A 26,402-nucleotide genomic window follows, 5' to 3' on the forward strand; every position below is an offset into this window, starting at 1 on the left:
TTTGAACACTAGGCAACAAGCTATTAAGAACTGCACAAATACAAATAAATTCTGATACCTGAACAACAGTTATATCTTCTATCTTAAAACTATCTCTTCTGTTTCTTTAGGATATTTTGTAGATAGGGTCTTGCATTTTTTCACCCAAAGTCAATCCTTTTATCTATGCCTCCTCATTTAGCTGAGATTATAGATATGTACCACCATGCTCAGCTTCTTTGTTAGACAGGGTCTTAATAACAGGCCTCATCCTCTTTCACCTCCCAAGTAGCTGAGATTAGGTGTGAGCCACTGTGTCCAGCCAAGAGATAAAGATTCTTAATCATCAGAAAATAAATAATTTATTATTTGCTAATTAAAGCTTTCCTGCTAGCCAAAAGATCCTTGGGGTAGCCAGTAGGGCTGTGACAGCCAGGACCCACAAGACTGGTCTCCCATTTCTGTCTAATACAGTGTGCGCACAATATTACTATTTTCCACATGCAAGAAAGTTTAAGGAACACTGATATGTAACAAAAATTATCTGTTACAAATTGTAACCCATTAACAAAATGTTAGAATAAGTAATTGCTTAAGTATTCCAATGACAAATAGGTAATATCTGTTGTTGGCAGAATTAAACAATTTGCACTCACCAATGAAGGACTGTTTTGCAATAAGAACATCTGAACTAATAACTGAACACAACTTAAATAAACTCAGTCAGATGATTGATTGAGTTTCATTGGTCATACAATTGTCCCTTTGTGGATCACCATGAAAGTAGATCCCAACTCCCAAGATAAATTTAGATATATCACAATCATGAGTCTTTACCTGAAAATACATGCTTACTTCATTGTAAAGCTAAAGCATCACCTAAATAGACAAAGACAGCCATGGAGTCTCCTCTTCCATACACTTACCCCTTGTCTTTGACTATTCCCTGTTTCTAAATGCTCATGCTGTTTTGTGGATTGGCCACACACAACACAAAAAAAGGCAAAGTTTTACAAAGGACTTAGAACAGTGTTAATAATCCATTAGAGAGAAAAATGTGAAATCCTCTTAATAGGATCATTTAGTCAGACTTCTTCCTTTAAGCAAAACTAGATTTTGCCTGTTTGTAATTATAAGAATATCTGGCTAATCCAATCCTCATAATTTAAGAATACAAGCAGCTAGTTCAAAGAAGCTGCAACAGAGAGCTCTCAGGTGTTCTCTTCAGTAGTTCCTATCTTTAAGTAAAAAACTTATAGCCTTATACCACGAATAGACAAAATATTCCTTTCCATCTCTAACTCTAATTAACAAGGGATCATTTTAATCTACAGGTGTCAGTACTAAAGGGAAGTTTGAAAAAAATTTTTGATTTTTTTTTAACTATTTGACACTCATCAAATCACCTAAGACACCCTAAGTGACAATAACTTTAAAGTATGCACTAAAAATGAAAACCAAATGGTCATAACCAACTTATGGATGGGGGGAAAAGAAACTCAAAGACAGGTCATGCAGCAATTTCTGCTACATATCAACTATATCACAGCAGGGCACAACAAATTAACCAAATTCTACTACTCCTACAATATGGTATCTTACAATAGTATACAGGAAAAAAAAAATCTAGAAAATCAGGATGATCCGACTATCTTTTGGGAGGATGAAAGAGTATGAGATTGATATGGTGTAAAACTCCAGATCAAATTTGAGAGCTTGTAATTCCCCACAGGTTTAAGCAACTGTACAAACTAAACCAATACCAGATATCCTAGCCAACTTACTGAGAACTTGCATCTACAAGTCCGACTGGTCCCAGTGGGACAAAACCTATGTGACTCAGAACATAGCTGGACTATCATCTCTAAGGCAAAGGATGGCCTCACAATTAAATCTATGAACACGGGTAAATCAAATACCAGAAGCTCACTTCAGTAAATATATCATGACTATACTCAGCTGTCCTACAGCACAGAGCATAAGCATAAGAATTAAGAAGGCAACAACAACTTTTGAGTGACAGTTCAGGAGACTGTGTCACAATGTCAGACAGGCTTCTGCAAATGCCCTTCATAGGAACCAGTTCAGAGCAGCAGGCCTACCAAGCCAGTAACAATTCTTATTCAGGTTCAGTGGATTCACCAGTAGGATCACTGACCAAATCCATCATCTTGAGTCCTTCCAATAGCTTGCAGTTCCTATTCTTCAGCCTGTGGGCTTCATCAATGACCACACAGCGCCATGGAATATTCCGCAGCTCAGGACAATCAGTCAAAATCATCTCAAATGTAGTGATGATGGCATGGAACTTATAGGACCCCTTTATCACTCGACCCTAGAAGAACAACTCAGAATTATTAAGCATTAATGATTATATTAATAACACTGATGAATAAACAATATAAGATGTATTTATCCCCTTGGCGGCTTGTTTATTTTAGGTAACATTCTGTTCTCAATTTTTCTGGTGGGGACTTTTAAGTTGTTATGGTAAAAGTTTTCAAACCTTTCCTATTTAAAATAAATTAGAAAATTGTCAGTAAAATTCTAGATTCAATTTCCTTATAGGTCACACGCAGTAAAGTACCATTAAGTACATCCAGTCTAGGAATATCTCAGGGACTCTAAAAGGCTTAAGGCCAAGGGGATCGAATGTTAAAATAACATTTTAAACTTTAAAAAAAAAAAATTTTTTTAATGGTTTCTTTTCTTCTTTTCTGGCAGCATTGATGTTTGAACTCAGGTCCTCATGCTTGCTAGGCAGGTGTTCTACCACTTAAGCCACTCCACCAGCCCTTAAAAATTTTTTCTTTTTAAAAACTTTTATAACTTACTTTACTCTTTCAACACATCTTGTAAAATGCTAAAACATCTGAAGTGAAAACATTCACTTTGGACAGAACTTCATGATAAAATAAAGATAAAGATAAATAAAAACACAGATTTCAATATTTTTCTTTATATAATTGTAAGTCAGATTTTATACTTACAGTAAAAAAGCAAACATATAAAACAAACTTGGTCTTATTTCCAATTATAGGATATCCATTTATTACTTATAGCTTAAAACTATTTCACATATTATCCTTCCTTATATCATTTGTAATATTTCACTGTCTATATTATACAATAATTGCAGATAAGTAACTAGAATCGAGAAAATTTACAGCAACTGTCACTAAGAGTCAAAGTATAAATCCCTCCTCTTGGATCTATCTGGATTTTTGTAATGCCTAATGTTTTTCATTTCTAGTAGTAGGATGCCAAAATATTCTCTCTATTCACATTTTTGATTGGTTTTGTCTTAGGCATAATAAATAAATCATATTATTGCATTAAATGCATTAAATGGATATAGTGGTCATCCAAGGTAAAAAAAAAAATTCATTCTTTCTAACCAAACAATCAGAATAACAAAAGCTACAAAAATAAAGAGCACTATTCACAGATGTAGAAAGATAATCTCAAACAAATTTCTCAATTGTCAAAATTAAGAACTTCCCCCATGTTGCTGAACTTTTTAGTTTTTAACACCTTAAAATGCTCATAGTAAGCACCAGGAGCACAACACAAGAAGTTTTACCTGGGGATCTTTGAAGTACATTTCATACAACTGAATGGTCCGACGACTAGCTTGACTCCCATGGTACACAACCACGTTCAACTCTGTCCAAGTTCGGAATTCCCTTTCCCAGTTGGGGATTGTGGACAATGGGGCAATTACTAAAAAAGGGCCATGGATTCCTTTCAAATATATCTCATAGAGAAATGTAATGGACTGGATAGTTTTTCCCAAACCCATTTCATCTGCTAAAATGCAGTTTCGCCTTCAAAGAGAAATAAAATGTGAAAGTTCAGTGAGTGTAGATATTAGATACTGCTGTCTTTTCACAAAATATATAGCTATATTTACTTACAAATGCATATCCAAATGGTTTTAGCTATTATTGTAGATTCAACAAAATATATTTTTCAAACAAAATTCTCTAAGAAATAAAAATCACTACGATTTATTTCTGTCAAGTTCTATATTAATATCTGTTGCATAATACTAACCCTATTTTCAATGCTTTATTTTAAAAAAAAATTATTAGCATTAAATATCAAGTATTTTTATTAGTATTTCTATGCCATGTTTTAAAAGTAAAGAAAAACTTGTTTTACATACATGTTGTACCAGTTGAAAAGTAGCCAGTTTACTCCCTCCAACTGGTATTCCCTGAGTTTGTTATTGTTTTTATACTCCCTGGAACTCTCCGATTTCTTCCAATCATCAGCAGGAGGTCGCTCCTGTTTCAAATACAGTAAATCCCATTAGTGGTTTCTCAAAGATCACACCACTATGATATTTTCAAATTAAGACCTCTACTGTGAGTCAGTTCTTACCACACGCTCTGTTTCTGGCTCCCTGGACATGAGTTTCTCAAACTCTTCGATCTTTGCTTGATCTATGTCCTGCCTCAACTCCCACGTGCTGTCTTCATAAGGAAGTGAGCACCACTTCACCAGATAGTGAGTCACAGGCTGGGCCAGGATTAAATAAACCAAAATTGAATTTATTTGACAAATATTATACATTAAGAAAAAACTTGTGCAGTGTTTCATTTATCAATAGATACTACCCCAGCATCAGTAAGACTATAACTACTAAATAGTTGTCTTTATTCTAAACTGGAAACAGTATTACGGGGTATTATTAGAACAAATTAATTTTTTACATGAATCATTAGTAATGTTCAAAAGTCAGAAAGTAAAAGGAATGACTAATAAATTAACAAGAAGCTAAACTTGAGCCTCATTTTCATCTGAGCAAATCACTCTTCATGTATATTATTCAGGTTTCTATAGTAAATCATCTTAGATATTTACATGTTTACACAATTGACTAGTTTATTAAAGAATTAAAAAACAGACAAGCTTAGTAGAATATCTTCCTTTTCCTTAAAGAGCTATTTGTTGTATCCCATCACATTAAAATTATGTACTTGACTTCTAGAAGATTAAAGGGCAAAATATTTTGGGTCATGAGAGCTAGTAGGATTTTCCCTCGTCTTTCCTCTAGAAAACATTTGGGTTTGCTGACTTTTACTTCAAGACCAAGATACAATGACCTGGATGTAATGTTAAAACTATTTGTTATACAATGTAAATATGCTATGAAACAATTTTTCTAAGTACAACCAAGCAGACCTAGAAAAATACAGATAATGATGCAGTCTTTAAAACATTATACAATTTCAATGTAGAAAGTTTAGAGTAAAATGGGAGTTCCTTGCAGAGCCTACCTAGATAAGCAAGATCCAAACACTTAAATATAAAGCTCAATTTACATGAAGTAACCAGGAATGACAGAACTCATCATAGGTAAACACACAAATCACTAAACTTGTCATTATTTTTATTTCCTTATCAAATGTGCTTCGCAACTGCATAGGACTTGCAAAGCAATATGGGAATGCCAAATCTGGGATCTCATAAACAGAAGTATTTTCTATTATCCTCTGGGCACCTCATTAAATGAAGTTCTTCGGCTTCACTAAGATGTCCAATGCCAAATAGCATTAAACTCCTTTCTGCTGCAAGAGTACTCTCAATTATATATGGGAACATTGTGCTATACGACACATACATACCAAAATGTACTGAGGCCTTTATTAATCATATTCTAGAGTTGTGAAAAATGCCAATGTAATTCAGATTGGTTTAAACAAAAAAACTCTCAAACTAAATAGAAAAAATATTGAGCACTATTAGTAAGTCATAAAACTAACAATAAATCATTACGTTTCAGTTAAACTTAGGCCAAGTACATCATGATCCAAGGTTCTGACCAGGGCCAGGTGTAAGCTTCTCATCTCCTCTGTAAAGACACATGACCCGCCTGAGCTATCACTTTGGAACACAAATGATCTCCTGTTACCTCTCCCCGGTCATCTGTGCTACGTGCAAAGTCCATTATCCGGTCAACTTCCACATAATCTGGATTAAAAAGCTCATCCTCAATCTGCACCAAAGGATAAAAAAAAAAAAAGGTCAACACATTTAGTTATTTCCTGAAAGGAAAAACTATTTCACTTTTCACCAGGCAATAATATTTTGGGTCACAGCAATATAAAATACGTATTTGGCAAATTCTATTACATTAATTGAAATGCTACAGTTTAGCAAAATCATTCCCCATGAGGAAATCAGACTTCTCAGACTTTGTTAACTGGGTCTTTTAATTACTGTGTGAAACCTTTTACTGTGAGAGAATGTTTAAGAATATTTTAAATGAAGTGTGAAATTACAATTCACTAATGAGCAATCCAAAAGGCTTATGACATGCAATGTCTTTAGCATTCTTTAAAGTACAGTTTGCAATAAAGAGCCAGTGCCATGCTCAGTAAGTACTACCAGAGTCTCATAACTACTTCAGTTGTCTGATGCCATACAGAATCATTTACAGAATGTTATTCATAAGCCATAAACACCGAAACCATTTCATATCTTCACCAATCAATATTAGCACCTATTTAGAATAAACGTCTTGTTATTAATCTTAAATGTTCAAATGATTTATTTGTACTGAGCATCAAGGGTTTGAGTAAAAGAATTCAGGATAAAGAAATGAGGCCTAAATAATTGAGTTACTTAGCTAATATTTTAACAATATTTAAAATATTAAGCAATACTGCTTCTTCACAAAGTTATCTCATACAGAAGAAATAGAATATGGCTTGAAAGGAAGTTATAGACCAAGCTATACTTAAAAAGCCTAGGTCCAGTATTTTTTCAAATCTGAGGCACAAAATAACACATCATTATGTGTTGCTACAGATTAATTTAACAAGATAATTGTGTTAAATATTTTGCAAAAGGAATATTAGAAGTCACTTAGACACTATTTTATCCCCTGAACTGCAGGTTAAAAAGATCAGCTATGGGCTGGGGATATAGCTTAGTGGTTTAGTGTTTGCCTTGCATGCATGAGGCCCTGAGTTCAATCCCCAGTACCACAAAAAAAAAAAAAAAAAAAAAAAGATCAGCTGTCAGCCACAACGTGCTCAGGAAGAACTCATTGTTTATGCTATTGTGCCCAGTTAAAATGCCCAGTTTGGGTACTTTGGACTGTGAGTTGTGAAACAAAAAGCAGAAACACAAAAATGTGACTCAGACTTTTGTACAGAGGTGAACAGTAGGGGGAAAAGATACACTGAAATGTTTAGTTAATTTAAAATGTTAATTTATAAATGCATTGGCTTTGTCAAAAACCTCTTAGATTTAGGTAAACAGTATGTATGTATTATTCATATACAACATAAATACTAACATTTCTCACAAAGTAGGTATGCATGGCAAAAGTTCTTTTAGGCAACTTGTTTTTAAACATAAGCTTTCATATTCATTTCATAAAGATGCTGAGTTTACCTTTTCCTACATTCCTACCCTTTAAGTGAGCAATCTATGCCATCTTTCTGCAAAGACATTTTAGGTGCAGGAAACTTACAAGGAGGCCTAAGATACACCAAAGAATGTACAAGGAATCCTAACTCAAAGTCCTAACAGCAGCAGAGTCATGGAATACTTGAAACCATGATTGCCTACAGGATAAAACAGTGTGTACATGTGTAAAAAAGGGGGTGGGGTGGGCAGAGAAAGTTGTTAATCTTCTCTGCTAACTCCCATTTAGGACAGAACTTACGATTTCTAAATGCCAATTTACCAAACACTATGTTTATCAACCTTGGTACAAGCAACTCACATGGATGACAGGTTTAGATAGACAGGCTGCGCAGCTTGGCAAAATCCCTAAAGAGCATATGACTACAGGAAACAGAGTCCAAATAAATTTAATAAACAGAACTAGGATTTAAGGATGAAGGAAAGCTACCATTGTGCTCTTCCTTTTCCCCCTTCCACAGACCCCCCCAGAAAAGGTCAACAGAACATATGGTGTCTTTTTCTAAACAGAAGCTAATGATTTCAACTCACCCAATGTCTCAAAAAATTAAGCTTTCATTAAAAAAGGCACAAAAAATAAGACATACGGTTTATTTTCCTCAAGACTGCCCTTTCAAAAAATCACCTTAATACTCTGTCAGATGTAAGAACTGAGTGATATTAAACTAACTTCCACTCAGTGCAAACTACTGCACTATGAAGAAGGCTGGCTCAGAGTAGCAGAGTCAGTGACCCCTGAGACTCCCAGGAGAATTTCACGGTGTTAGAATACTAACTGCTCTTATGTCTGCCCCACCTTCCTCATTTCCACAAAAGGATGGAAGTGTGAAGCAGACTGTTAAGCAGTTATGATTTTGCATCGATTTTCATACTTCTTTACACTTTACATTCAAGTAACTTATTTGCTTATTTTTACTCCTCCCTTCCAGTGTTTGGGATTAACCCAGGGCCTTGAACTTGATAATAAGCATGTGCTCTACTCCTGAGCTATACCCCCAATCCTGGTTAAATCTTTATGAGGAGGGGAACTAAGAACTAAGCAAGTCTTATCTTTCAATATTATCTGACATCTACTTGAGGTTGTTAGTGAAACCAAACTGGTGGTTCAGAGACCCCAGGAAAAAAAAAGTAATTGATTTAATGTCAGGCATGGGTAATGTGGCTTCTTATAAATGCAGATTTTCTTTCCTGCCCTAGGTATGCTGTCTTTCCATAATTGATAACCTAGGATAAAGGGACACAAGCAGACATTATACCAGTTTCTCTACCATGGCACAGCATTTGTGGAAATAAGATCAGTGAACTCTGTGTGAAAAGCACAGACCTGAACAAAAGAAATCTGCCATATACTTTCCCCAACAGAAGTTAAACTTAGATATCCTAGAATCTGTACTTCATATTTACTATAGTTTTTAACCTGCTAAATCTCAACAGAACTTTCAGATACTTAGCTTTTTTCACATAATATATGCACTTTCACTATAAGATTTTAATCATACCATCACTGGTATTGCCACATCATATTGTAAGGACCAAGATCTTTTAGACTAAGCAACAGGAAGAACGAGAAATTTCCTGTTTACAAACTTTTTAGCAATAACCAGTTACCAATATGCAAGTAATAGCACCAAATGAGGCATACTAGTTTTTCCTAATAATTTACTGAACTAAAATTTAATCTTCAGAATATTTAATAATGCAACCACTTTTGAAAATTAACCATGTATTTCATACCTCTGAAAGGAATTTGTTCTGGCCCTGTTTTGACTTAAATCGTTTAATCTTTTGCTGAATTCTCTTATCTTTTTCCAGATCTTCTACAGATGCCCATTGACAATGAAGATAAGAGCTGAAAGAATAAAATTATACCTTTAAATCACATGGAAAATAATTAAGCCTTTTAATATGTCTTTTATTAAAAAAACAATTAAAATAAAAGGATATTAACAAAATAACCTGCCTAATTACTTATAGGGCTGCTGAGCAACATTAACATAACCACTGATGTTTAAAAGTACGAGAAAATCAATAATAGTGCCTAAAATTTGCCAACTCTCCAGCTCTTATCCACTACACATAGAAACAGAAAAGGGCCTAATAACAAGCTGTTTTCATAAGTGAATGGATTACAGTTCAGTACAAAATAATTAGCACTATAGGGTGGCCTTAATTATGAATTTATGTTTTGAGCCTTTAATCATTGAGAAATAAAAGGCTGTTTATCAAAGTTAAAAGAATTCATATTTAAAACAGCACTCTCTTTGGATCTAAGGGGCGTAGTATGTCTTTCATTCATACAAGGCCTATCATACTTCAGGCAAGGTAAACTTGACCACCATCCACTCTGAGGCCCCCCAGCCCCTCACCATGCCCCCCATAGTTCCTGCACTCCCAGCTTGTGTTCTTCCAGGAGCTTGAAACAATGTCCCTTGTGAGTTTGCCTTCAAATTCATTCACTAACAACATCCAATTCTCACCAAGCAACTCCCATCCCCTTCAGATTCATACCCCACCCCCACCCCGCTCTGAGCATTTTTGTCTTCCATAACCTGAACTTGAACACACTCATCCCTCCTTTGTTCTTCCCTGAGACTCAAAAGAACAGTTAATGTTTTATAGTAACTCTGACACTGTTGATATTTTAATATTCTTTTATACCATGATCCTCTCCCTGCCCCCAATCGCCTCCACTGTCTTGTTTCTCTTCCTGATTATGATGATAAAAGGAAATGAGATGACACCACACATGGTAGCAAACACCTTGGCTACACAGAGAGACCCTTTCTCAAAAAACTACGGGCTGGGCTATAGCTCAGTGGTAGATCACATGCCTAGTATGTGAATTCAATGTTCAGCATTGAGAGAGAGAGAAAGGGCTTAAATATATACCTCTTTCAAAATGAAGGTAATACTACTTAGAAATTATGCAGCTATTACACAATCTTGAAGTGGCTAATATGGAAAATTCTTATAATGTTAAGTAGCATATAATGACTATTTATGCTACTATGCATTTTTTAAAGGTAGACCTAATTCAATCCTTCTATAGTTGAATAAAGGAGGAAAGGATTTTAAATATAAGCATTTTATACATTGGTAAGAACTGACACATTCACACAGAAAACAGATTAGATGAACATGCATTACAATGTCATTAATGATTATTCCTGAATAGTAAGGCTATAAATACTTTATTTCCTATTTTCAACTTGTCCAAATTTCTAATAAATAACAGGCAACACTGTCATAATCAAAACAAGAATCGTAAATTAAACTACTCTAGATTCCTAGTCTGCTGATAGAAAAGGGCACATGTGCAGTCAGTATTCTTGCCTCGGGGGAGGGGCAATGCATGCACACAAAGCACCACCGGGTGGCCCAGGATGGACACAAGCACTTGTGCAAGTGGATGCAGCCCTGTAAGCTGAACTGAAATTTTCAGCCAGTGCCTTCACTTTCTAAATCATGAAGAGAATCTACTCTGGAGGCTTGCTATGGAGAAGAGGAAGGAAAAGAAGTAAGGCCAAAGGTTGACTGCTATGTGCTAGCAGATAATTAACACCAAAAAAAAGGAAATCTTACTGATGGACTAGTCAACATTCAGATATAAGGAAGACATTATGAAGGCGTAAACTACATGAAAAATAGCATAAAGCTGATATGAGATAATCTGAAGTAGGCCTTATAAACAGTATAGTTTATGATCACATTGGAGAACAAAATTTTATTTCAAACCATAATTTTTCTATAGGAAATAAATACACAATAACATTTATACCTAATGCTGATACAGTACGAAAAAAAAAAATTAAAGCTCATACCCCTTCTGCATATTAGTGCAAAGTCCTAAATAAAAAGCTTACACACATGTTTCTATGCCACATGGAAAACAAAACATGGGAGCTGTGGGTATGTGTGTTGCCAAAAAAGAAATAAAGAGAAAATAGTAAGATTAGCTCTAGGAATGCAAGGTTGGTTCAACATTAGGAAATCCACTAAAAATGCCTAATATTAACAAATGTAAGGAGAAAAATTGCATAAATATCCCCACTGATGCTAAAAAAAAAAAAAAGAAATCTTTGACAAAAACTCAGTACCTAAAATGGATTATTTTTTTAAAACTCAGGAAACTAGGAATTGATATTTCATTAACATGATAAAATAGAAAGACTTTAGTCATATAGCCAGGTCTTATTAAAAACACAAACTTTTCGAAATAACCAAGAACAGGTATGTCTCCACTAGTATTCAAAATTGCATCTGAGGTATTAGCTGTTAGATAAGTCAGAACAGTAAGTGGATGAGTTGATTAAATGATAGGTAAAACTATCTCCACTTTCAGATTATGTGATCATGTTCCTGGAAAACCCTAGAGAACTAGAAAATTAATTCAAGCAATAAAATCATTGTTCAGTAACAATGGATATAAAATGGACATACAGAAGTTAATAAACAGCCTTCATTCAGACAAATTTTAACCAGTGAGGAGATATGATGTTCAAGAAAACTTTTATAATAGCAATAAAGGCAAAATAAAAAGAAATTTCCTAAGAAATGTAAAATTATAGAAGAAAAAACACTTTTAAATGGAAAACAATATGGAAAGATAGCTTTATTTTTACATAGTATAACCCAACATCCTAAATCATAACTTTGTAAATGTTACTAAAAATATAAATAAGAATTTTTATAAAATTAGACAAGTTAATACAAGATTTCCTACATAAAAACAAACATGCAAGGCTTGAGGAGTGGCTCAAGCAGTAGCATGCCTGTTTTGCAAGCTCAAAGACCTGAGTTCAATCCTCGGTCCCACCAAAAAAAAAAAAAAAAAAAAAAAACACCCGAGCAACCACAAAACCATGCAAGACTATCCATGAAAACATTAAAAAGGAGAAGCTACCAGGGGAAAATAGATCTACCAGATACTAAATGCATTATAAAGCCTCTTTAAGTAAATGTGATACTTGCTTATGAACAGACACAAGATCAAAAGAATAAAGTACAGCTATAGATCCAAATAAATGTATAATTCTAGTACATGATGGTTACATGTCAAATCACTGTGCAAAAGATGGACTTTAATTACAGTGTTTGAGCAGTGCAGCCAACTGCTGCATAACCATATTTTGATCAAAGAAAGACCACGCAGAAACATGGTGGTCCCAGAACACTACAATGGAGCTGAAAACTTCCTATTGCCTAGTAACGTGTCTTCTGTAATGTCACAGCACAATGAATTAGTCATGTGTTTGCGATGATCCTGGTGTAAGCACACCCCCTTCATTACCAGTCATAAAGAAATACAGCACACACAACTCTGTATAGTACATAGCTCTTGATAATGATAATAAACAACAATGTTACTGGCTATGTATGTAGTATACTATCCTTCTCATCATTATTTACTGTGAACTACTTCTTCTTATGACAAATTGACTGTAACATCAGCAACAGCCACTTTCTCTACTGCACCAAAAGGCCACATTCAGTGACTGACCTATACCATCTAGGTTTGTATAAGTATGCCATAATAACTACACCATGAGGAATTAATGATGTGTTTCTGAGAATGTACTGTTCTTGTTAAATGATGCATGACTGTATTTGGAAAAGAATAAAATTAGAGCCGTTCTTTATACCATACAAAAGAATAAACACCAAACTAATCATGCACATAAACACACAAAATGAAATCATCATTTTCTGATCAGAGAAAGCATCAGAGAAAAAACATGGGTTACTTGTTTTTTAACGCAGGTATAGGGAAGGGCTTTCTAGCTATGACTCAAAAGCCAGATCCAGGGTCAGGCATAGTGATATGTGACTATAATCCCAGCTATTCAGGAACTGCAGACAGAAGAATGGCAGTTCCAGGTTAGCCCAGGCAAAAAAGGTAACAACACCATATCTCAAAAACAAGCAGGGTGTTGCAGTACATTCCTGTGGTTCCAGTTACTTAGGAGGTAGAGATAGGAGGATCACAGTCCACCAATGCCAGCCCAAGCAAAAATACAAGACCCTATCTGAAAAACAAACTAAAAGCAAAGGACTAGGAATATGGTTCAAGTGATAGAGCCTTTGCTTAGAAAGCACAAAGCCTTGAGTTAGATCCACAATACCTCTAAAATTTTTTAAAGCCAAATCCAATAAAAGACTGATAAATCTAACTATATACAACGTTTTAGTGCTTGCTTTGACAGCACATATTCTAAAAATTGGAATAATAGAGAGAAGATTAGCATGGCCCCTGTGCAAAGATTACGTACAAATTCATGAAGTGCTCCATATTTTCTAAAAAAAAAAAACCTTTTAAATTTATAATATAATAAACACATTAACTGAAAAGACAAGTTAAACTGAGAAGAGATAGTTGCAGCATACACCCAGATAAAGAACTAATATATATAAGAACTATAAAAACTGAAGGAAGCACGATAGAAAAATGAGCAAAAGACATACACAGACAAGTGACAAGACACAAATATGTCATTAAACTTATAAAAAGGTGTTCTCATTCACAGTAAGAGAAAATACTAACTAAAACTTCAATGAAATACGACTTCTCACAAAATTAAAAAGCAATGCACTACAGTAAAAAGACTGTCAGGAAGTAGATGTTCTTGTACGTTGTTGTAGGAATACAACTAACACATCCTTACAGAAGGGAATTTGGCAATCTCTCAAAACTACCTGTATGCTTTTGATTTAGCTAGCTCACTTCCAGAAATTCAGCCCCAAGCTATGCCTCCAACAATCTGACAAAAAAAACAAAGAAAAATACATTGATAGACTGCAATCTTTTAATCAGAGAAAATTATATATATACATAGATATATACACACACGTACACATATACATGTGCCTCAATATCTGAATACTCATGTCAAAAACTACAGAAAAAATAAGTGTGGCATTGAAAGGTGGATAGGAACAGTGTGGACATTTTTCTTAGTAACTTCTTGTATATAGTTCTGACTTTTGAAACATGCTAATATTTTTGCAAACTTAAAAACAGAAAATAAGTAAGGGCTGGGGCATAGCTCAAGCAGTAGAAGTGCTTGCCTAGGGAGGGAAGGAGAGAGGGAGGGAGGAAGGAAGGAAGGAAAATACAAGCCAAAACAACAAGGCAGTGGCTAAGATGGAATACAAATATAAACTGAAGCTAATGAACCAAACTTTGTATACAATAATTAATGTAATTGGGGGAGGGGGTGCAGCCTAAGAACCTATGGAAATTTTGAACAAAGTATTTAATCTCTATGACCTCAAATTCAACAATAACAACAAAAAAGCCCTAAATAAATACAGGCCTTTTTTCACAGAAAAATGAACTAGTAAATAATCCTGAAACCATGTCCTGTAGTTTCTAGGACTGGAAAAAATATTATGGATAGTAAGAGTCAAGTTTCTGATGGTCAAAGAAGGAAATTACTAACACTGAAAGAAAAGAAGACAGAATGTCCTCAATGATGGGTTAAAAGTGTTGGAAGTATCAATTAAAGGCATTGTTTTTGTTGTTAGGTAGGCAGGTGAATACAGATATAGAGATAGATGTGCACCTACATTAAACAGACACATACATGTGTAGGTTATATGCATATGTGTATATACAGGTATGAATACTGTCCTAGCAATGCCTAGAGAGGTGATGATTCCTCAGAAACAGTAAGTACACCCAAAGCCCAAATCTTGATTTCTAAAGACCCTGTCCAATAAAGTACAACTACTTGGAGAAATAACTGATTCCACAACTGCATTGGGGAAGTTACAGGATGTACCGGGAATATTACTCTGGTGCCAGTGCTCAAAGAAAGATGTAAGCAAGTAAATAATACTGTAATAAAAATTATAACCTATTTAATAAAATGAGCATCCACAAGTTTACACAGAGATAAGTTAGCCAAGAGATAAAGGTCTTCCTTACAGCAAAAATCCAACTAATACATCTAGAAGGAATGATGGAATTACTTAGAAATTATTACATATTTATCATTCAGAAAAATATGCGTTAATCACAAAAATGGGAATTCTTTTGACTTTTCTTGCAATTTTTCTATAAATCTGAGATTATGTCAAAATAGGTTAACAAAACTGTTTTACAGAAATTTTAAATTCCCTTGGATCTCCCTAAAATCAGACAGGGAAGCCACTTTTCCAAATTCCCTTGGCTGCATCTTGAGTACCCAGAAAGAGGATGAGTGAGTCTCTCCTGACCTGGCAGGGGTACCTGTCAGGCAACTGTGCCCGTCTCTGGAGTTATTAACAGGCTCCAATGGATGCAGTCACCTCAGGCCCCAGTGCCCATACACTGACTTGGGTTGCCCATTATTATTTGGCAATTGATAAACTTCTGTGTTGTTTTGATTTGGTACACCAACAAGGGAACTCTCCCCTTCAGTTTACTTAGGTTACTTCCTCCTTATGTATCCTTACATCTCTTCTCTCCTTAAGGATTCAGCCATAGGAAATCATGTCATATGCACAATTTGCACATGTGTAAACTCATTGAGCTTGGAAGACAAAATGATGACAGCTAACATTTACTGAGCATTTTTATCACCACACTGTATTTCATTGAACTCTCATGATAAAACTGACAAAGACATCTTTGCCTTTTTACTTGGTAAAAGGTTTTGCTTACAACATCTTCAGAAGTACATACACTTATTAACACAGTGCTGGCCACAAGGGAAAATGACAGCACCGTGCCTCATGCTCTGATATCCTAGAGCAGGGTAAATTTTCTTGGGATGATTTCATGGTAACTCACAAAAACCTCTCTTTAAAAACCCTAGAATTTACAAAAATGGGGCTTTGTTTAAAAGGATTAAGTAGATGAACTATTCACGTCATAAACAACTGCCTTTGTCCTTGTCCTGTGGTTGTATTTCAGGTTAGGAAATGGCCTCACACTTCCTCAGCAGGGTGACTACTGACCCTTAAAACTATGCTGGCTCATCAAAACATATCTGTGGACCAGGCACACTGCCTACATTTACAGCACGCATCTATGATGAGTATGCCCTGTATTTTGAACTCAGGGCTTTGCATTTGCTAGGCATGGGTTCTATCCTACATGAGCCACACCCTAGCCCTTTGTTTCTCAGGTAGGGTCTCACATTTTTGCCTGGGCTGTCCTCAAATCTCAGTCCTCCTGAATAAGTGGTATTACAGGCATGAGATACCATACCAGGCCCTCTACTCAGATTTTTTTAAAGTTATGAAATTCAAATTCATTAAACAAATATTAGAAACAAGCCCAGATTAAAGCCATTGTTCACTGCATTTTAAGTCTGAGTGATGTCATGATTCTCTAGGGCAATTTGATGGCATATTTCTCACCTCAAGTGCCTGGCATCCTGTGTACAAATGAAGGGCGAGAGAACAGCCCTGGAGAGTAGAATTCATTCTCAGAGGATAGGCAATTTTTACTTATTTATTCCTCTGTTATTATAGAAGTTTTTATTCTATCTAAAAAGAACCTCTTGGTTATATAAGAAAGTTGACTTTTACATCAATTATCCATTTTGTAAGAAAGTTACCTTTATAAAATACCAAAGATACAAAAGTTAGTAGGAAATGGCCTGCAAGGCACTAAATAAACATACCAAACTTTCCTAATTTACAATTTTTCAAAAAAAGTTTAGTACTGTAAAAATATATCCCATTCCTTTTTTTAAAAAATCCCAATTTACTTACAAGTTTTTGTATTTCACATAAAATTCTTCAACTTCTATTTCCTCTCCAGATTCCTTCTGCAACAAAACAAAATTTCAGTACATATTTAAACCCATGCAGTTGAATACTTCAAAAGTAATGATTCCTCCCACATGAGCATCGAATGGCTTGAGAAGAGCCACAAGGTCTTTCTGGGAAAGATGAGCACACTCTGAGCTGCAGGCGGCCTGTGGATAAAGACTAACATGCGCAGGCCCACGCATGCTGCTCTACTCAACATGCTCAAGCTTTGAGACATGAATCATTTTAACTCCTCCCTAACCACATGCAGCTTCATTCACAACAACCTGACCCCAAATCTGGCTTTCTGCCAAACCCACAGTGTTAAGTAGACGCCAAGTGTACCATTTTCTCAGGCAGCAGCCAATTAGCAACTGTTCTCCTGAATGCCATATGTATTATTTTTGGCTGCCTCATGGCAACTTTACATTGTGGGTTTTGTAATGTTTTAAAATATTTAAAAGACATTTATTTCTCCATATAGTTAATAACTCTAAACAAGAAACCATATAAAACTAAACCTTGTTCTTATGCTATAATTTTAGTGCATCACTATTCATAGTTTTAGTTTTACTCAATGGTACAATTAAAATCTCTCAGACAAGATGTCTCACCTACATAGCAGCCAAATAAAATTAACACTTCAAATGCTTCATTTAGGTAAGGTTAAAATTGTGATACATGTTAGCCAAATCAAGAGTTTTCAGTGGGTAAGATTATCTGTAACATCTTCCTTGATCCTACCTACTGTAGCATATGCAAAAGATAACATTTATATATTTTAGACGTCTTTCTCTTTTTCCTTTGGTTTTAGGCTGTTAAACAAGTCACAATATGTAATTTCCCTCTGAACATTTGATCAGATAAAGAAGGAATATAAAATATAAACACCCTTTACAGATGTTTCAGAATTGCTTTTACAACCATACAAGAGCCCCCAAGCCTGTCTTGAGGGTCATACATGGGTGCTATGCTGCCTCATAGATGCTTTGAAGAAAATTAAGGCAAGCAGGAACATGGCAAAGGACAAACAAGAGTGAAGGCTTCTACTCAATACAGATTGGCACAGATCTTTGAAAGGTACTGTGATTCCCCTCAACTATAAACTTCAAACAATTATGAAATATTGTAAACGTACACTTTTCTTCAGAACTTTAACCTATATCAGTTAAACCTGAGTTTTAAACAACTCACCAATAAGACTGGATATTCAGGAGTGTGGTCAACACCTATTAATTGGTCTATGAAAGATCTTAACTACACAGCAGCTTTTTTAAACCAATGTATTGAGAACACCACCCATATTGCATAAGGCTTTTAGTTATCCAAAGTGAAGAGAAACTGCTTGATACATACAAGCCAGTCAATAAACCTGGACTTAATTTGTAAGTTTCAGTCAATTCAAATGACTATCAATCCAGGGCCCATCTCATTTTTTCTAACCCTAATATTCTCTATTCTACTCCCACTTCAAGATATATTGCAAAGATAAGACAGAAAACAGTTAAGGGAAAATGGGAGGCAAAAATTGTGATGCTTCTCATAGCATATCATAAAATTCAAACCTAAAATGAAACTGAAATATCTGAATTTCACTCTTCTGATACTTTCTTTCTGTTCTGAAGGGTTTTCAAAATTATACACCTTTTAAATAGTGTTAAGCATTTATCATTTCTAAGTGCTATTATTTCCTCTGATTCCCTTATTTCTGATCTTCCATATTGTCCTTTTCATCTAGTTCTAAATGGTCTTACTGCCCCAGAAAGATTCTAAGTGGGACCAAAATACACAGGATCAAGTCTCCAGCAGCAGATATAGTTTTCATTCTAACTCAGTTTTGCTCTCAGAAGGCTCTGACTCTTATAGCCATCTGTAAGATGGCTCAATAAAACCCACTTTCTTGTCATGATCAGCTATTCTTCTGGGACCTGCTGTGAAGACACTTAATAAGAGTGTCTAGAGCTGTCAAGGAGAACCAATTAGGTTCTTAGATCTCATTTAGGCAGCACTTAGAACTAGTGCCTATCTTTTGGATGTCTGCACATACAATACTATGTTTTGTTTACATGACCACATATGTAAGATAACTGGATTCCTGCCCTAGAACTATAAAGAAAGCTGTTTTTCAGCTTTTCCTTTCATATAAATGTAATCATGCTGAAGTCTTTTGCTTTACTGATAGTAAAACAATGAACAAATGTGTGTGAATTCATGAGCCCTCAGGAGCATAATTTCAATCATTCACTAAATGACAGTCACAATGACCAGCCTCCAACACCACCCCATACTGCACAATTTTTAGAAACCATTCTATAATGTATATACCCAATGAATATCAGTGAAAGCACTAATTACACACATGCACACACACACACACACACACACAAAAATAAATTTACTTCTTGGGCAGCTACCAATAAATCTATAAGTGCTCTAATTTCATATGTTCAATAGAATATTTATGAGAAATGTGTGTACCTTTTCATTAGACTCCAAAACTAGTCTATGGACATCATTATAATTCATGGGAGATTTAAGGTTCCAAATATTTTAAGCCATATTTGTTCTACTGTTCACATGAACAAGATCCCTTGGTCAGGCAATACATCAGCTCATCCAGCCACCTGGGTTCGAAACCACCATCTGGCAAATGATAATCCTAAACTTTGAAAGAATGGCCTTCCCTAAGGATTCTATTATTGAATTAAGTAGTCACTCTGGGCGAGCAAAGTGAAAGTACAGTGAAAAAAGGGAAAGTGTTGTTATATAATTCATTTCATTCACAAAAGAATGAAAAAGCATCTCACCAAAGGTCAGTAAGTTGGAAGTATGAATCTCTTCTTATTTCTGGTCCAAACTACTATATACTCTAATAGAGACACCAAATCACAGTTTACTTAGGGAGAAAATAAGAACATAAAATGGAATGGGATTAAGAGTTTCATCTTAACACTTTTTTTTTTTGAGGAGGGAGGGGGACCAGGGTTTGAACTCAGAGCTTTGTGCTTGCAAAGCTGGTGTTCTACTGCTTGAATCACATCTCCTGTATATTTTTCTGTGGTTATTTTGGAGATGGGGGTCAGTGTCACACAAGCTACTCACTGAAGTCTTCAACTGCAATCCTCCCAAGTAGCTAGGATTACAGGCATGAGCCACCAGCACCCATCAATATTTTTTTTTAATTGCTGGGTTCAAGTAAGAATTAAGACATACATCCCTGAACTTAAAATAAGGCTTTCCAAGAATAGAAAACAGATCATGTTAAGCAGAGGGCACTAGTAGGAGAGGGAGAGTAAATGAGGAAAGTGAAGAGGGTGAACAGGATTGACATACTTTTTATACAAGTGTGAATATGGAACACTGAAACCTGCTGAAGTCACCTTAAGAAGGGGTCTGGGGAGAAAGGAGAAGAACCAATTTGGGTTATAACACATGAATATACACAAATGTCACAACAAAATCACCTGTATAACTATCATAAACTAACGAAAATATCTTTTTTTAAAAAATGAAGGGCAGGAAGGTTAAACAAGTACTATCCAGATATGGGTACCAGTGGGAGTGGAGAGGACATAAAGAAATGGTGAAGGAAGGAGAATATGGTGGAATTATTTTGTATTTATGTATGAAAATAGAACCATGAAATCTGTTGAAATTGTTCTAAAAGGTGGTGGTGGGGAAATAAAGGAGAAAGATGAAGGACTGAATCTAAGATATATTATAAATACTTATGTAAATGTCGCAACATACCCCTGTATAACTATACCATGCTAATAATAATTTTAAAAGTCAAAAGCACTGAAAAAAATCTAAATGATACAAAAAAAAAAAAGAAAAGATAAGGAAGTGGAGAGGCTAATTACCATAACTGGATCATTGCATATTGTATCCAAGAAATATCACACTGTAACTAACAAAAGTGTATTAATTCAAAAAATACATATAAAAAGAAAAAAATAAGGTTTTAAAGAAAAAATACACAGTGCAGACAATTTAAAGAAAGATAATTTTAAGGAATATGATCAGAATTCAACTTTAAACTATTTCTGACCTTCTGATCCAAAAAAAAGACTGAATTATTCTCCAAAGGTACATGGCTCATAGAAGAAAGCGCTATGACTAAATGTGGAGAAAAAAAATTAACTTTCATGTGACCCAAATGTCTATTCACACATACATATCTAAGTCAAAATTAAAATGTGAGGCCCAATGATGGCCCTTCTACGGGGTATCATGACCATCAGCTTGCACTTAGAGCAGCACATGAAAGCCTGAGCCATCCTCATTGAACAAGAGGTGCTGAATTAGGGGGGGTTCTACCACAGTTGTTTTGTGAATTTGCACAACTTCACCACACAGCAATGAGGGTGATTGACTTTGAAAACCATGGAGTTCCCACTATGTGTTAGCATCCTACTGGACAGATTCTAAGAGCTCTCAGCCAGTTTCTACAGTCCTGTCAGGGAGAGAGCGAGACACTTTCTCACAGCCAAGTCTTAAATTATTCATGGTAATAGGAAACAGACAGCAGGCATAACTAGAATCCCCAGAAAAATCTCAAATTTCCTTTTGTTTCTATTTACAACACTTTTCTTCCAGTGTTTTTAAAGCTGGTAACTAAAGCAACCACTTTGAGAACACTAGCAGTTTAAAAAGTTAGTACCTATTAATTAAAGTATCTTCTAGTGGATTTTTACTACACTTTAAGTAATAGACAAGCAATTCAATAAGCTCCATCCTTAAAGTCACACATCTTCCAGAGAAAATTTTCCACAATTCTCCAATTTCTCAAATCAATAAATGTTCCACCTTCCTATACAGTTAAAGTGATTTTTAATGTCTTATGGTAAGATAAAGCAGTTCCTAAGCTATGACCACCTGTCTTTAAAGAGTGGTTGGGGCAGGGGCGGGCGAGCCCCAGAGCGGGTAAAACAGAAAGAAAAAGCAATGTCCTACATAATGCATAGTCTAAGTAGCTCTGAATAATAGAGCTAATTATAATTTGCAACCCCCAAACCTGCTGAGTAGGCCTGCTGAAGTACTATCAATTGAATGAAAATTAGTATATCCCATCCAAACAACATGCTATTTACTCAAACAAGTCACTTCAATTCAGTGAAGGGGATTACTCTTTAAAGAACGTCAAGTATTTAAATTTTGCCATATATCTACAATTCACAAAGTAACAATTCTACAGTCATTAGTAGGACAAAAATGCAACCTTTCTAATGAGTTAAATAGTGCTCATTTTTGCTTGAACAGGTGGGACATTTGGCTAAGATTTTATTGTATAATTCATCAGGGCAGAACTCTTCACATTCAAAGTCACCAGATAGCCATCTACACAGGCTTACACTCAAATTTGAAAATATGTTGACATGCTATTCCTGATTATGTTCATATGAACTGGATATGTACAAACTGATGAAAATCTATACCTTGTTTCACACAATAAAAAAGCAAATGGTACTGGGATGAAAGTATGTTGAAGTTTACTGTTGGTGTAATGACATTTTTAAAGACCTCTTGGTAGAAGTATTTGATTAACACAGGTTTCCTATTAGATAAGCCTGAAAACCTCACCTTAAATTCTGTAATTCCTCCACTCCTCATCTTTCTCCCTGGGAAACTATGTTTTATACATATTTTACTAAAAAATAAGCTACGTTGAGTTTATAGATCAAAACAAATGAAGCTGTACTTTCACACACCTTGAAAACCAATAAAAAGAACTATGGGCTTGACTCATTCGAGCAAAGGAACAGACAGTAATTCAAAACAAGTAAAACACTTTCCGAAATTGGGAAAGAAGGGAGGTAACTGGGATAGAACAGAGAATTTCCACTGCTCAAAGAAAATACAGTATTAACCACTGGCATTCTTCATTCAATTGTCCCTCAACAACATAGTTATCTGGCTAGTGACAGGTGTATTGGGCTAACTTTTGTAGCTCAATACTGATTTACTTTGAAAAGTAAATCAATACCTTTAGATTGGCAATAAAGGCATTTAAAATATTTCAATTGTATATGAAAAATGTTACAAAATTTATGAGAAAACAGCTACTTGCCAAAATGGTAAAAAGAACTTCAATCCTTCCATGGGGATGGGTTGGCAGACCTTCCAAAAAGAGATGCAAGGTAAACATGTTTATGATTTTAAAGAATAATTTTTACGAAAAAGGTGGTCTGTAGATAGTCCTATACATTTCTTTGGAGACTATCGAGTTTCTGTCCTCATCTGAATGATGTAACAAAAATTGATATATTTTATTGCTTAATATATTTTAATTTCATTTGGGGCTAAATATCCCCAAAATTTATATTGGGCTAGTACATCAGATAGGATTAGATATCACCAGAAGTTTGTTTCACAAAAGTGGAACTTTAAAGGAAAATTACAAAGCAAATAATCTTAGATGAGTCACACACACCACAGATTTTAATTATTACAAGTGGCACTCACCTGTTTTTTCACTGAACGACTACTCATGATCTTTTCTACCACTGGGCCTTCTGCATCAACTGATTCCTACAAAATAAAGCTGTGTTAATCAATCCAAATGGAAAACATTTGATCTTATACTACAAAAGCAAGAAATCACTCCCATTTGCCACTACCTTCATAACCTTCACATCACTGGGTACGAAGCCACCAGTGGGAAATATAACCCAAAAAACCAAAAATCTCACTCTATAGAAAGACAAAAGGAAGAAGCCATGCTTATTACTTCCTGATTGTGTGGTTTAATTACAAGACTAGCATGGGTCCCTCAAGCTAGAGAGCATTCAGAAATTCCAGCTGCCAAGAGAAAATAATCTCTGCATGATAGCAGTCAAAAATATAACTTTTCCTCATCTACACCCATGGGGTAAATACACACATCATTCAGTTATTATAAGGCAGCTTTTATCTATGGAGGTTGCATAAAACGTTATACAACAATTTAACATAGCACAAGTTTCAATGGGTTACCAGTTTGTTAACTAAAGTACAGTCACTGTAAGGAAAGAACATTAAATTTTTTTTTTACAATAATCAATCCCACATTATTACCCTTACCTTATACAAACTGTTTTATCCATCATTTACATAGCACAGAGAATAAAGTGGGCCCTGCTGGGTACGACAAGGCAGTAATTTCATAAAGGGGTTCTTGCAGTGCTGAACAGCAGGAGATGAGCTTGAGTGGTTTATTAAAGTCCCAGAAGCTACAGCACTGAATTCTCAGAGGTAAATTCAGTCGCCTTGGATTCTAGCTCTGACTCTTCCTCAGTATAGACCATTAATTCTCTAAAATATGTGAAATTACATATTACAGGCTTGTAGAAAAATAAATCTCAGTGAACAGGGCTTTTTAAAAGATACTGCTAAACAACTAACTTCCCATAGCACATTAGCCAACATTAGATGAATGCCCCCTGCTCAAAGCCCAACGTTGCCATTGAGCTTCTTGGAGTCCAGCTATAAAATTTCTAGTCCACTTTGAAAACACAAATGTGAATCACACAAATTTCACTGCTAACCTGCTGCTCTGACTGTGAAGTGTTGGAAGGGGAGTCTCTCCCAGCAGCATCTGCATCATCTGCCTCCTCATCAGAAATCTTGAACTCCAAGTCTTCAGTATATCGCTTTCTCTTCACCTGCCTGCTGGACCGCCTCTTCTAAAACAAAATCCCAACAAAGTGGGTTTGAAAAAGTGATCACTGATGCTCTTTAACATGGCACAGAATGGTTAAGATATATTTTAATCTCAAAGATGATTACTTTAATACTGCAAATCAAGTGAAAACATCATTGTGACACCAAATGAAATGAAAATGGAGGAATCTGCAGCCTTGGGATAGCTATCACTTTGCCACTTCCAGTCACATACCCTTAAACAGAAAAATGCAAGGAACAATAAATCTTGTTTCTCACCTAACCAGGGTGTCCACTGATAGTGATAGAAATATTGGAGCTAAGCAAGAAATTTACAGGACTTCATTACATTCTTTTCTCTACTTTTGTATTACTGGAAATTTTTCACATAAATAAAAAAATGTGAATGAATTAGAAAATAATCTGTAAATTACAATGTTCTGTACCCCAAGATGTTTCAGAAGGCCACTGAAATAAAGTTATTACAACTTCATTTTGGTTCTAAAAGAAATCAGAGTTGAATGTTTTGGAGATATGAAGGGCTAACTAGCAAAATTCATAATGAATGAAAACATTTTAATTTTATTTTTTTTATTTTGCTGGTTAAAATGTACAAGATTGGTAACAGCTAGCGTTAGTATGGTTATTGGTAAAATGGGTACTCTTAACACTCCTGTGATCAAAACATAACCCAGGACAATGTGGTCGTATCATCAACATTTAAAACATGCCAGTCCTTTGATCCAACAGTTCTACTTCCAGTAAGCTACACAACCTATTTTGGAAATATCTGAAGATGAAAAAAAGACAAAAAGTTGGAGAGGGAGAGAGAGACAAGTTACACAGCAATTAGTTGCTTATGTTTCTGTTTAAGATAAATAAAAATTTGCACATCTATTTAGATGTATGCATCATCAATAAACTCCTTAAGGCAAAGAGAATGCATCTCAAAAAAAAAAAGAGAGAATGCATCTCTTGTTTACCTCTCTATGCCTCAATGAATATTTGCTTAAAAAAAAAAAAAAAAGAACGTGTGTATGCTCTCAACAACAGGAAAAAAAAAGCTGAAAAGACATACAAATTGTTAACAGGGTTAATTTTTGGGTTAGGAGTGAACAGAAGAGAGGGTGTTTTGCATTTTAATTTTGGTCCTAAAGCAAACATTCTAAAACTTTTACAGAGATGAAGAGTTAAAAGGTAAAATTCATAATGAGGAAATAAAAGAGTACTGATGAAAGTAATACTACATATAAACTTTTTTCTAAGAATTATGACATAAAACTTTTCAAAGAGCCTCACAAATTTTACAGTTGGGACAGTAAGTTAGAGAAAGGCAAAATACCCATCACATGCACTGAAGGCATGACAGATACTAATATTTCTCAAGACAGGACCAACAAAATTCCACCTCTTCTTCTCAAAGAATGGATTTTAATCTGATTAAGTTTGTGCTCTCTCAGCTCAGGAATGGATCTGAGACTATCCACCACACAAGCTCCATATCCCAGTGTTACACCGTCATGCCAGCAGAGGCACAAGGTACCTTTCTGACAGGTGGCCATTTGTGATGAGGTTTTACTAAAAGATTTCCCACTGCC

The 26,402-nt window shown here is 35.1% G+C and overlaps 1 protein-coding gene and 1 non-coding gene across 15 annotated transcripts in view; one reads left to right on the forward strand and one right to left on the reverse strand.

Moving 5' to 3' along the window:
- The window catches only part of Chd7 (chromodomain helicase DNA binding protein 7), a 180,720-nt gene that overhangs the window by 40,031 nt on the left and 114,287 nt on the right, over positions 1 to 26,402 (reverse strand). For 13 of the 14 annotated variants that reach the window (XM_074068628.1, XM_074068629.1, XM_074068633.1 and 10 more), the window contains 9 exons: positions 24,690 to 24,827; positions 23,629 to 23,694; positions 17,125 to 17,180; positions 9,157 to 9,271; positions 5,900 to 5,983; positions 4,366 to 4,503; positions 4,148 to 4,269; positions 3,563 to 3,806; positions 2,138 to 2,314 (listed from right to left, as the gene is read on the reverse strand). In XM_074068628.1, coding sequence (XP_073924729.1) covers positions 2,138 to 2,314; positions 3,563 to 3,806; positions 4,148 to 4,269; positions 4,366 to 4,503; positions 5,900 to 5,983; positions 9,157 to 9,271; positions 17,125 to 17,180; positions 23,629 to 23,694; positions 24,690 to 24,827 — 1,140 coding nt within the window. The remainder of the gene's footprint in view (positions 1 to 2,137; positions 2,315 to 3,562; positions 3,807 to 4,147; positions 4,270 to 4,365; positions 4,504 to 5,899; positions 5,984 to 9,156; positions 9,272 to 17,124; positions 17,181 to 23,628; positions 23,695 to 24,689; positions 24,828 to 26,402) is intronic. The other variant, XM_074068634.1, reaches the window with a different exon arrangement.
- Positions 13,610 to 13,717, forward strand: LOC141422025 (U6 spliceosomal RNA). The gene has a single exon (XR_012446694.1). It is a non-coding gene; the product is annotated as a U6 spliceosomal RNA (small nuclear RNA).

This window comes from Castor canadensis, chromosome 3, assembly GCF_047511655.1.
Source record: "Castor canadensis chromosome 3, mCasCan1.hap1v2, whole genome shotgun sequence".
Taxonomy (NCBI): Eukaryota; Metazoa; Chordata; class Mammalia; order Rodentia; family Castoridae; genus Castor; species Castor canadensis.